We start from the raw sequence: 13,628 nt of genomic DNA, 5'->3' as shown, positions 1-13,628 counted from the left end.
AGTTTGGGTCTTTGTGGAGTAAGCATAAAAAAGCTTGCAAGGCTTGAAGCTCCAACTATGCATTATAGTTCTTTTACTATGCGTGAGATTTTTGTCATTCTAATATTCTATATTGTCTCTTGAGCCGAGGATTTTTCGGAAAGAGCCTCTCTACCTTTCAAGGTGGGGGTAAGGTCTGCGTACACTCTACCCTCCCCAGACCCACATTGTGGGATTATGCTGGGTATGTTGTTGTAATATTCTATATTATATAAGTTCTCTCACCATCTACACGAATTTCAAGATGACGAAAGCTTGCCATCTTGGAGAAAAAAGAATGAATGAGAATTGAGACGAGGATGCTAGTTCCTCCTTGGTACTCAGAGGGGTAAGCTCCGCCATTCCAAGGAGAATTGCGCCAACTAAAGTTTTGACTCTGAGTGTCATAGTGTCAATCTAAAGAGAATTCAGACATTTAGCCAGATACTGATGGTGTCATTCTATCCATCGTAATTCTGGTTTTCACATTCTATCCATTAAGCTCAGTATTACCTATAACAACCAATACGTAATGAAATATTAAAATATGTTGTATTTTCTTTTTTTTGTCCACTTCTCCATGTTACAAATCCACATTAACAATAAACAGTTGCATCCAGTTTATATGCAAATAACCACAAATAAATATTGAACCGGAATGAAATATACAGTACAAGAAGTATGGAAATCTCATATGGGTGCCAGCTTGATTAAGATCAAGATCTCCCAAATCTGAGAATCATTGTTTGGGCACAAATAAGCAGCATGAAAGTTGAATTACAAACATATAAAAAACTTAATCACACACCATATTTACAGAAATTACTATTGACGTTATTCCATAGATTAGACCATAGCACTTCTTTTCCTTTTTCACACTGGCTACTAAATTTGAAAACAAAAATCAAAGAGAACTCGAAAACCAGTATACTAAGTCATATTTTCAGCAGAACCAACTCATGAACACCAATATCAAGTGCCACAATGAAAAGCTAAACAGTCAACGGGATGTTCAGCCACAGCATCACATTCCTTCTTGCTTCTCTGAAGAGGCTTTTCGGGCAAACAGTTCATACGATCATCGAACAGTGTACCCTTTGATGTCAAGTTGCTGCAAATCCCTTGCTCCTCACAAAAGTAGTTATAAGAGAATGTGAAGTTTGAGAGTTTTGGCAATACACATATTCCCTCTGGCACAATTCCACTAAACATGTTATGTGCTAAATTTAGTAGCTCCAAATGAGCTAAACCAGCAATAGTATAAGGCACTGCCCCTGCTAACTTGTTATTGCTCACATCTAGAACTTTTAACTTGTACAAAAATCCAACTTCAGGAGGCAAACATCCTGATAAGCTAGTATTAATAAGAAGCATTTCTTCTAAGGTGTTTGCAAAGTTGGCTATGCTAGGTGGTAAACATCCTCCAAAGTAGTTATTGGCAAAAACCACAACAGAAGCAGTGCTTGATCCTAAATTCGAAGGGATCACGGAAGTTAAACGGTTATTGTTAACGAAAATAGCATCGAGATCTTTGCTAAAGAGTTGAGAAGGCAATGGACCTTCAAACTCATTGTAGCGAAGATCAAGATATTTTAAAGAAGGCAGAGAGAGCACAACGTGTGGAAAAGGTCCTACGAATCGGTTGTTACTTATATCAAGCTCATGCAAGAGAGTAAGATTTGATAAAGAGAGTGGGAGGATTCCACAGAAGCGATTGCTGTTTAGGTGCAGTAAGGCTAAGTCGTTGAGAAGGCCGAATTCCTCAGGTAGGAAACCGGCTATATCAGCATGGTTCAGATCAATGCCAGCAACAACTTGGATTTTTGTGTCATTAGGGAATGGCGTGCAATATATGCCAGTGTAGTTGCACACTGAAGGGCCAATCCAATTGGCAGTCGTGTTTTTAGGATCAGAGTAGATAACGCGCTTCCAAGCCTGGAGAGCAATGTAGGCTTTTTGCAGCCTCGGGTTTGTTTTGGCCTTAACGGAGGAGGAATGGTGGCTGTGTTTGGCTGCTAAGTTGTTGAATACATTGGAGGTGAGACTTAGAAGCAAGAGAACAAAGGCAGTGGTAGTGATAGGGAAGGAAAATGAAGCCATTTTTTGTTAATGAATGGAAATGCAAGCATTAATCAACCTCTGCTTGGTTTTTGTAAGGCGAGAACATTTCTTTTTCAAATGCCTTTTTAAGTCCTCTGGTTAATGATGTAGCTAATACCTCCCGTTAGGACTAATGCATCCACAGTGCATCTTACAACAACCGAAATAACAGCAACTTAACAACTGTAAGAAATAGTTGCCAACATAATGATGTTTTTATACAATGTTTTCATGTTTTCACACGAAATTTCTTGGATTCTAGATCGTGCAACAAGATGTGCAAGTTCAATGTTTTTGAATGATCATGCTATTTGCAGACTAAGTAGAGTTTAGAAGATGTGAATGACATAGACTTCCCTCCTTACAGGTTGTTTTCCTCAGTTGTTTGAAGTGGGATTGGATAGGGACACAGTGGATTTGAGGGCAGAGGAGGATTTTAACTTGAATTTAAAGCAAAAGACTTTGTTTCAACAAGGTTTAGTAAATTTGTGTTGAGATAAGCCCTCAGCTGGAGGAACTTTCGTCAAAGCATAACAGGGACAACGATGATTATGGTTATAGGCTTATTGCTACAAATATAAGAAATCAGTGGCGGAGCTAGGAATTTAGGGAAGGGTGTGCAAATTTTGTTCTCACTTGTGTTAAGGGCGTGCAAAATTAAATATATGCTCATAATCGCTAACATTTAACCTAAGTACACCGCGTAATTTTCCTGCGAAGGGTGTGCACCTGACCACCCTTTGCCTAAGGTGGCTCCGCCCATGTAAGAAATACAAAAAATTGTGTAGATGAGATGGATTACATCTCTCCAAGGACAGAAAAGATTTTATGGCTCAATTCACGTACAATGTTTTTTTTTAAAATTTCAATGAAAACAAAAAGATGACAAAATTGTGATACTTACGTGGAAACTTGAAACAACACCAGAAAGAGAGACTAGGGAACCTGAACCATTGATTTGAAATCTTTTTCACATGAGATGAAGCATCATTTTGCATGCCATCTGTGATCATTTATTTATGTTAACACAATACCAAAAGGAGAAAATATGGGAACCATTATTCTCCAATCTCGTCATAAGAGATAACGCTTCAATTGTATGCTACCTGAAAATAGACTCAACAAATCGTTGGCAACCTCCTTGCGTTGCTCTTATGATCTCCATTGTAACTCTAATGAATTCACAAAGATTAATGAAACTTATTTCGATATGCACTGTCGTTCAGCACACAAATTTCCATATCTTATTTAGGCAATGCAAGAAGCCTCAAGACTGCACCCAATAGCAGTAAATTTTGCCTCAGGTCTTTCACATATTTGGAACTATAATACTTTGGATTCAACTAAGTACTCTCAAATGTTTTGGATGATACGGACACTTCAATCAGACCCAATTCCTCAGTTCCTCTTGGCAATCTCAAGCAGACCCAATTCCTCAGTTCCTCTTGGCAATCTGTTGACGATACGACTACTCAAGAGAGCGTAGCTCTTGCTACTATGTAGCAGAAAGCAAAACTGTATTAATAATTTTTGCATAAAAGACAACTATAACAGTTTCAGAGCTACATAGCAACGAGTGAAACTTCAAGAAAAACACTGTTCCTGAATAAACTTGCAAGCAAATCAAAACAAATGAGACATAGTTTTGGAAAATTATTCAAAAGCACTAGACAACCATGGAAATCTACACATCCAAAGGACCGTCTTTTCGTCATCATCATTCATCACCACATCATATCAACCACCACCAGATCCATATTTCTTTCCAAACATAATGAGCTGTAGCTTGTCGTACCCGGCTAGAACACCTGCACCAGCAACAGCACGTAGTATATTTGCTCCAGCACCCTTGAAAAGTGATTTAGAGCCTTCATTCTTAACAATCTGAGCAAATGCATCCATTGAACCCTTGTACTTGACTGCCTCTCCAGAAGTCATCATCATTCTTCTACGCACTGTATCAATTGGGTAAGAAGCCAAACCAGCACCAATAGTGATACCCCATCCCAGCAAGAAACTCGCAAAAAAACTATCCTGTAAAAGCCAAAATATTGCAGTAGTGTTAATACCAGCCACATTATGGACACAGAAATTAAAGTTAATCGAATAGAGATGGCAAATCCATCCTTCAGCTTTAATGTTGACAGTATGACCCAACAGATGAGGGGCTGATCACATATAAGTCATACGCATGTATTGAAATGGTTAATTCATGAGTAACCTGAGTTGAATCACCAAAATTTGAGAAATATGTAAGTAATCGTATCACAAATGATAAACTTCTACATATGGGTAATAAATCATTGACTGAAGTGGGTAAGGGGAACAAGTGTGTCAGAAGGACAACAGAATCCAGCAATAAGAGTGCTTAATATGACTTTATAAAATAAAGAGGAAACTAATCCAGAATTAAGATTTCCGATACCTGCATGTCACCAATTAGAACTACTGGTTTAAGTGAATCGTACATTCCAAAGTACAGACCACGGTAAACAATAATTCCCACACATGAGATGGTGAATCCACGATAAAGCCCACCGATGCCATCTGATTTGAGAGTTTTCCTGTAAACGTCAACCAAACCATTAAACTGCCTCTCACCACCTTTTTTTGCAGCCTTATTATCATTAGCAAGACGTGTTCTCGCATAATCCAAGGAATACACAAACAAAAGGGATGAGGCACCAGCAGCACCACCAGATGCCAGGTTTCCTGCAAACCACTTCCAGTAGCCATCCCTGTCTTTCTTGAAATTAAACAGTCTCTTAAAGTAATCTTTAAAAGCGAAATTCAAGGCCTGCAAAAGATATTCAGGAGTTAATAATTCTGAAGGACAAAATATGCTGCTGTAGTGCCCACAAATTTTAATTATGATGGCAAAATATATTCAAATCCAGGACTTATCCTGGAGACACAAAATGATGAACCAGAGACCACGAAAATAGTTAACTATGCAAATGCACAGACACTACGACCAAGACGGTGCACATACTTAGAGAGATCATGAGGTCTCAAAGTCATTTTGACAATAAAAGTAAAACTTTCGAAGTAATCATGGAAAAACCAATTCACATGTCCTATATTGTGTTGAAGTATTATCTTAATAACTGCCCTATAGGTATGTAGCAACAACCTTTGGACTAAAGTGATCAAAAACTAGTGGAATGTCTAGCTAAAAAGTTAAGTAGCTAGCTAAATTGTAGGCAGACTGAATAGTGATCAACCAACAGAAAGTAAAGTCAGTCAACCTGAGTGGGGAAGTATCTGATGACATTTGCAGTATTGCCTCTCCAAAGAGCAAGCATGCCTTCATCCTTGATAGTTCTACCAAAGCAATCGCTAATCCCTTTATAAGGTTCAGAAAGTCTACCAGCTTTTATCATCTCATCTTGATTCTGAATCAAAAGCTTGACTCTCTCAATTGGAGCTGCAGCTGTCTTAGACACTGCAGCAGAAACCCCTCCCATGAGAAAATCCACGACAAAACTGTTACCTTTCTTCTCTTCAGATGGGGCCTGTATGAGCATAGGTTTGCTCAATGGCCGGACTTCCAGGTTAGTGGCTTGACAATTTGTCATGATAGCACCCCGTAGAACTTCATTTACATAGCCACCAGTCGTGTTGTATGAACCAGCATACTTAGAATGCGTGTGTGGAGATATTAGAGAGAAGAGGTGTGAATGCCCATGTATTTTCTGGAATGCAGACGGAGGCACTGACCTGTCCCCCATGTTTTTAAATCAACACGGTGACCTGCAAAGAAAAGAACTAGTAACTGAAGCATTCCTGATAGTACAAACAAGTGGAGTAGGGAAGCTTCTCTTTTTTTTTTTTTTTTTTTTGATAAGGTAAAAGTTTCACTATGATGAGCACAAATACGCGTATCAAGCAGTATAACCAAAAAGTAGAAAACCTCACAAAAGAGTAGGGAAGCTTCCTATAAGCATGGAATCAAATAATTAAGCTACAATGTAGAGTTTACAGTTCAAGTATTGAAAATAGTTCTCAAAACTGGAATACATAAACTTAATCACTAAGAAGCCAAAAGTCAAAACCCTACCAATAAAAAAACACATCCACACGAACATCAAGACAAAGTAGGAAATCTAAGCAAACACAATAGAATACTCAACATGAACACAGTTAGAAATAGCCATTTGGCAATTACTCTTTATTGACAGAAATCAAGAGCCGAATTAAGTAGAAACAAGGGACTATTCCAAGACAAGTAGAACTGAAAAGCAAGAAAAAAAAAAATCAAATAGACCTCTAGTAATTCAACTCCACGAAGTCACCTAAACATGTGGACTATATACAAATAACTTAGATATTTACCAATAATATCATAGAAACCATCATTTCCAAGTTCAAACTCAAATCAGAAGTACCAACCCTCAAAACTAGATACAGAGAAAGGAAACGAGAAATGATCTTAACTATTCTGGACCAAATTATCATTCAGTAAATAAGCAATCAATAGCAAAGGGGAAATTGTAATCCATCAATCATACAACAACACAGTAACACATATTTAGGTACTCAAACATCAATATGAAAATAAATCTTAAGCACAAATCAACTTCTTCTAACACAATTCTTAGCTAGATGAATTTCACGATCACTGATCTACTGATCCGTTGAAGTTGACAAGTAAACAAAATTACACCAAACTGAAAATAAAACAAGTGATCACAGTCCATATAGCAATATTACATAACAGTAAAGGTGTTTCTACAAGTAGGAAGAGTGAAAATCCATACTTACATAATACAACACAATTCGGTACTAAAAACATAAATATGAAAATGAAACTAAAGCTCAAATCAACTTCTTCTAACACAATTCTTACCTAAACGAATTTCATGATCACTGATCTACTGATCAAATGAAGTTGACAAGTAAACAAAGATTACACCTAATTGGAAAAAAAAAAAAAAGGTGATCACAGTTTATATAGCAATATTACATACAGTAACACATAACTGGATACTAAAACATCATTATTTAAACGAAACTAAAGCTCAAATCAACGTTTTATAACGCAATTCTTAACTAGATGAACTTCAGGATCACTGATCTTACACAAAATTACACCTAACTGTAAAAAAAAAAAGTGATTACAGACCGTATAGCAATATTTACACGCTATAGGTGTTTCTACGTGTAGGAAGAGTGAAAATCCATACTTACATAAATACAACACAGTAAAACACAATTAGGCACTAAGACATGCATATTTAAACGAAACTAAACCTCAAATCAACGTTTTCTAACACAATTCTTAGCTAGATGAACTTCATAATCACTGATCTACTTATCAAATGAAGTTGACAAGTAAACCAATTACACATAACTGAAAAAAAAAAAAAAAAAAAAAAAGTAATCACAGTTCATATAGCAATATTACACACAGTAACACATATTTGGATACTAAAACTCAACGTTTTCTAACACAATTCTTAGCTGGATGACCTTCAGGATCACTGATCTTACACAAAATTACACATAACTGTAAAAAAAACAAGTGATCACAGTTTATATACCAATATTACACACAGAGTATAGGTGTTTGTACGTGTAGAGAGAGTGAAAATCATACCTGAGAGGTTTGGTGTCCCACCTCTGAGGAGTGAAGATAGTGTAGTAGTAATATTTTTCAAAGAAACAGAGTAGAGGTTAGAGTTTCTAGAAGTTACGGAGGACTAGGGTTTTTGATATATTGACCCATTTGACCCTGTTTTTACGCGCAAATTACCTTAACTGCCATTTTCGCGCTTCATTTCAACAGTATAGTCTATTATGGTGGCGATAGGATTAAGGTCTGCGTCAGTCTATTTCTACAATGCAAACAAAAGGGGAAAATTGAGAATATATCTATCCATCAATATATTTATTCATATACTACACGGCTTATGCCCGTGCGCACTTTAGATTATAGTGCATCTATGTGTATGTAGTTGTCTTTGAATAGTGATTATATATATATATAGAGAGAGAATATATGTTATGTTTAAAACATGATTAATATAACATTGTAGTTTGTGCTCCGTATCTAAAATTTTATTATATTAATGTTTGTTACGAATATAAAATCGGCAAATTTATTAATATTTTTTAAAAGAGAATACTTGTTGTAGAAATTGATTTTCTATCTAAACGAAGAAATACTATTTTTTAATTGTTGGTAAATATTCTCGGTTTAGCTCATTTAACTTGTCATGTTGTCTTTTGCATTAAATTCTATCTTATTTTAAAATATAAATATTTTAAGTATATTTAGTGAACATAATAACTTGATTTTGTCAATATGGGATACTATGTTCAAAACACGATTAATATAACATTGTAGTTTGTGCTCCGTATTTAAAACTTTATTATATTAGTGTTTGCTATGAATACGCACGGTATTTAATATGGGGCCCACAATTTTTTTTAACATTGTTTGTTTTTTTAATATGGGATTCACTTTTTTTTTTAATATTACTTGATTTTGTTAATATGGGGTTCACTTTTTTTTTTCCCCGTGAATTTGGATGTGGTGGGTTCCACCTTTTTTTTTAATACTGGATGGTGTTTAATATGGGGCTCACATTTTTTTTAATATTAGTTGTTGTTTAATATATATGGGGCCACAATTTTTTTTTATGGGCCTGTTTAATATGGGGCATAATTTTTTTTTATTTTTATATGTACTATGTTCAAAACACGATTGATATAACATTGTAATTTGTGCTTCGTATCTAAAACTTTATTATATTTGTGTTTGCTATGAATACGCATAGTGTTTAATATGGGGCCCACTTTTTTTTTAACATTGTTTATTTTTTAAATATGGGATTCACTTTTTTTTTATAATAGTGGTTGGTATTTAATATGGGGCCCACAATTTTTTTTAAATATTAGTTGTTGTTTAATATATATGGGATCCACAATCTTTTTTTTTTACTATGTTCAAAACACGATTGATATAACGTTGTAATTTGTGCTCCGTATCTAAAACTTTATTATATTAGTGTTTGCTACGAATACGCATGGTGTTTAATATGAGGCCCACTTTTTTTTTTAACATTGTTTGTTTTTTAAATATGGGATTCACTTTTTTTTTTATAATAGTGGTTGGTATTTAATATGGGGCCCACAATTTTTTTTAAATATTAGTTGTTTTTAATATATATGGGATCCACAATCTTTTTTTTTTTACAATTTTTGTTTTTAGGGCTTGTCTAATATAGGACCCAATTTTTTTTTTTTAATGGGGCCCATCAACGGACGGCGAAGAGGGACGACCAAACTCCCTCTTCTACTTTTTTTAATGGGGCCCATCAACGGACGGCGAAGAGAGACGACCAAACTCCCTCTTCTACTTTTTTTAATGGGGCCCATCAACGGACGACGAAGAGAGACGACCAAACTCCCTCTTCTAAGTAGTAGAAATATAATATTTTAAAAGTTTGAATATAAATATTAATTGACTAAAATAGCCTTAAATTATTGAATGACTTTAATATATTTACTATTACTACTAACGTTACTAATTATTAATTCTATTTTGATTGAATACCTCCCTTACTATTATTACTTACGTTACCAATAATTACTAATTCTATTTCTATTAAACAACCTAACTTTATTACTACTAACAATGTCGTCTATTACTAACTACTTGCTAATCCTATTTTTGAACTACCTAGTAACTGTACTAACTAATACTTTGATCTCCTTTTCTTCTTCTATATGAATTGCAGTCCCAAATTAGTTTTGGATATGGGAGCCAAACACTTCTATAAAAAAAACTCATTAATGAAAAATAAAAAAATAAAAAGTGGAATTCTAAAGGTTTAGCTAAGATGATTTCGGAAATTACAAACTTATTTCTTTTTTGTTTGGTGCGTGCTCAACTTAAGTTATACATTGTCCAAAAAGAGCTGTTTATGTTTCACATTCTTCATCGTAAACTTTGATACTGCTTCTTCAAAAAGAAGATAACAAAACTCGACAAACTTCTCAAAAAGTATTAGTTCTACATATTCACTTTGACATACTTTCGGCACACCGTAAAGTTCTTCTAAACCTTTACATAATTGTGCTTAATGAATTTAAAAGACACCAATAGTTTGGATAAGAAGAAACACTTTTGACAAGGACTCTATATATGTACAATGTAGGCCACACCCCTGATATTATTACTACTAATAACTAATAATAAAGAAAAGAACAATACTTATTAATGATTAACTTAGACTAATTTTTAATGATAAAAATGGTTAGCGCATTGTTACAATATACGTAATTGGTTTGATTGTTAATTTTTCTTAGATCTCTATCTACACTCTGTTCAGTTGTCAAAGTTGACAATAAATATATCAAAGAGCCTAACCTATATTACATTATCTATTGATTCTACGATTGCACGCACAATCATTATTTAGATGTTTCAGGCTTATGGAAAAGCTTTTTTTGATCTCTTTGAATGAATTCCAACCCTATTAATTGACCAAAGAAAGGGCGAAGCAATAACCTAAAAGAAGTCCTTTGAATTCTAAAACAATGTACTCTCTCCGTTCCAATTTATGTGGCACCATTTGACTTGACACGGAGTTTACGAAAGAAATGAAGACTTTTGAGATTTGTGGTCCAAATAAGCCTTTGATATTTATGTGGCGGTAAATCATCTCATAAAGTTAAATTGTTTTTAAATATAGAAAAGTAACATTCTTTTTGGGACAGACTAAAAAAGAAAGCGTGTCACTTCATTTTTCATCCATTTCTAAAGTATCGACAAAGGAAAAACAATTATTTCTTGAACTTAATATTGTACAATGGGATAAACTTTAACTATCCATAAAAAAGAGAGCAAACTCTAACCTCTTCCGCATTCACATTCAAAAGATCATAAAACAAATGAGATCCCGATAAGCCAGTTATTTAAAAGAAGGAAAAAACATAAAAATAAAAGGAATGCTCAAAAATTCAAAGAAGTAATATAATTATCAATTGAAGCACATATGATATGTACAAATTAATTTAAAAGACATACTAAAACTCACAATGTATTATAATGGAAGTTGGCAAGATAAAAGGAACGGAGATCCCGTAGAGGTACCAAGTAACTCAATCCATCAAGCTTGGACATTTGGGAGAAATCATCTAGTTTCTTGCTTCTATTGGGATTTAGAGTCTATTTGGATAGGCTTATAACTTATGGCCTATGAGTCCGGAACCAAAATACCCTTAAAAAAAATATTTTGAACCAAAATACCCCAACAAAAAAAAAAGTTAGCAAAGTACCTTTAGTGCAATATTTTACTGCGCTATAGCACTTGACGGGGACGGAGCTGTTAAGTGCTATAACGCAGTAAAATACTGCGCTATCCAAAAGTTTCTCTCACCTATAACGCATTATTTTACTGCGTTATAGGAGTCCGCCATTTCCATTAACATCACATTTTTCACCTCCTCTTTACGTAGTTTATCTTTTTTACGTAGTTTAGCCGTATATTAATCATGCTTTGAGATTCCGGAACTTAAATATTTTATATAGAACTCTTGTTATATTTGTACAATTAATAAAACAGACTCAACACATCAAGAATACGCAGTACTTTGGATTGTCATTTTAGTGGTTGAAAAGTGCTCGAAGTCCTTTTTTAAGTCATTTTTAGCTTTAAGTTATTTATCTTTTAGGGTTTCGTCTTAGTTTTAAATTAATGCTTAACTTTATTTCGAATGTGTCACTTTTTTTTTATTATCAATTTAGGATGTGAAACTATAAACAATAATAAAGACTAAGATAATATTTATAAATATGCAAAATAGATAATATTTACGATAAATTGTACAACACTAATGTATATACACTATCGAGGATGGGTCCCACATGTAGTATGCCGGAGACTATCCCTGGGCCTAAGGCTCATGTCATCCCCACCGCCCTCGCCATCGTTTCCATCACCTTTTTTCCTCTTAATAACCGAGCGCTCCAAGTCATGATCATCTCCTCTTAGCCTAGCCCTTGCGCCCTTAACTAGAACGTGTTTCTTCTTGCGATCTAGTCCCGCTGGCACGCTCAGAACCTCAGGCTGAGCTGGGTCTGGAAACTCGACCTCTTTCTCGTCGGGAGTCGCCACCGCAGGCGCCGAAGTATGAACCTGAAAAGTATATAATTATTAGTACCATTTCTTATTTATATTGAATACATTAACGTTATTTATTTAATAAAACATGTGTGTCAACGGGCGCCTGAGTAGGCTCCTGAGATGGGTCTGTAGGCTCCTGAGATGGGTGTGGTGGTGAATATAAGGTAGTCTCCTGGACGACATGCTGTTCGAAGTCCAAGTAAAGGTTATAAAAATTAAATAAATATTTACCTTATATTGAATAAAATTAGTTTTAAGTAAAAAACTTACATGCGCCTCGGTAGTCTCATGAGAAAACACCTCTGCCTCGGCAGGCTGATGAGAATGCTCCGGAATGGGCAGCTCCTATGGACCCACTGGCGCCGAATCCTAAAATATGAAAAAAAATGAAATAATAAGTACTTTAAATGATCAAATATGTATATTAAATATTGACCTTATATTGAATAAAACTAATTTTAATTAAAAGATTACACGTGGCTCGACAGTCACATGGGAAGACATCGCTGGCTCGGCAGGCCCATGAGAAAATGCCTGAGTGGGTGGCTCTAGTGGACCCGCTGGCGCCGAATCCTAAAATATAAAATAGTACTAAATAATGAGTAACATATATATATTTAAAATAAATAATTTAAATGAACAAATAAGTATTTTAAATACTAACCGGGATAAAAAACTCATCGAAGTCAAGAATTCGGGCTCTCTCTAAATTCCTCACAGGCCGCTCATCAGCTAATGAAGCGCGTAACGCCGCCCAATCAACGTTATCACGCTCCTCCATGTATGCATTCTGGCTCGGCTGTGATGAAGACCAGGGTATCTCAGCAAGTAAGAGCGCCGGCGTAAACGTAGGTGAGCTGCCACCGGCCTGGAAGGGCTGCGGATGGACTAGACCGTGAACGCCCTCTGGAATGGGATCGGCCTCATCCGCCTCATCTACCAGTCCTCCACCACCAGGTCCTCTACCATCAGCGCTGCGTCCTCTACGCGCATGGCGTCCTCCGACAGCACGGCATCCTCTGCCAGCACGGCCTCCTCCTCCGGGAGCACCCGGTGCTGCCTGATACTCAGCCTCCGGAACAGGCTCCGCCATGCGCCTAATCTCGCCTGCCTGGCGGATACCATCCTCGGAAATCCTAACCATCTCCGCGGCAAGCCCCGCAAGCCCAGGGTAAGGCATATGCTCTAACCCCAAGATGCGTAAACGCTGTACGGCCACGAGCTGCATTTGTGTTTAACAGAAACAAAAAAAGTTTATTTATAAAACGTAACAATTAATGAAATTAGATAAATCTAAATACGATAAACTTACCAATGCCTCATACTTCCCCGCGGGTGTTGAATATCCTACATCCCTAGGGGGACGCAAAGTTG

General features: G+C 35.8%; 2 protein-coding genes across 3 annotated transcripts; both read right to left on the bottom strand.

Moving 5' to 3' along the window:
• Positions 1 to 623: 623 nt before the first annotated feature.
• LOC132620495 (leucine-rich repeat extensin-like protein 4) lies at positions 624 to 2,399 on the bottom strand. The gene has a single exon (XM_060335176.1). The coding sequence runs from the start codon at positions 2,116 to 2,118 to the stop codon at positions 991 to 993; it is 1,128 nt and encodes a 375-aa protein (XP_060191159.1). The 5' UTR covers positions 2,119 to 2,399; the 3' UTR covers positions 624 to 990.
• Positions 2,400 to 3,634: 1,235 nt separating this feature from the next.
• LOC132620494 (ADP,ATP carrier protein 1, mitochondrial-like) lies at positions 3,635 to 7,892 on the bottom strand. Of its 2 annotated transcripts, XM_060335175.1 has the most exons (5): positions 7,718 to 7,892; positions 6,968 to 7,033; positions 5,367 to 5,871; positions 4,544 to 4,915; positions 3,635 to 4,152 (listed from the first exon to the last, which is right to left on the bottom strand). In XM_060335175.1, the coding sequence occupies exons 3-5, from the start codon at positions 5,847 to 5,849 to the stop codon at positions 3,856 to 3,858; spliced, it is 1,152 nt and encodes a 383-aa protein (XP_060191158.1). In that variant the 5' UTR covers positions 5,850 to 5,871; positions 6,968 to 7,033; positions 7,718 to 7,892; the 3' UTR covers positions 3,635 to 3,855. The 2 variants fall into 2 exon arrangements, with proteins under 2 accessions (XP_060191158.1, XP_060191157.1); XM_060335174.1 differs by lacking the exon at positions 6,968 to 7,033 and having other exon boundaries at positions 7,718 to 7,890.
• Positions 7,893 to 13,628: the final 5,736 nt, after the last annotated feature.

This window comes from Lycium barbarum, chromosome 11, assembly GCF_019175385.1.
Source record: "Lycium barbarum isolate Lr01 chromosome 11, ASM1917538v2, whole genome shotgun sequence".
Lineage (NCBI taxonomy): Eukaryota > Viridiplantae > Streptophyta > Magnoliopsida > Solanales > Solanaceae > Lycium > Lycium barbarum.
Note: the sequence above shows the minus strand (reverse complement) of the source record. Positions and strands in the feature narration are given on the sequence as shown.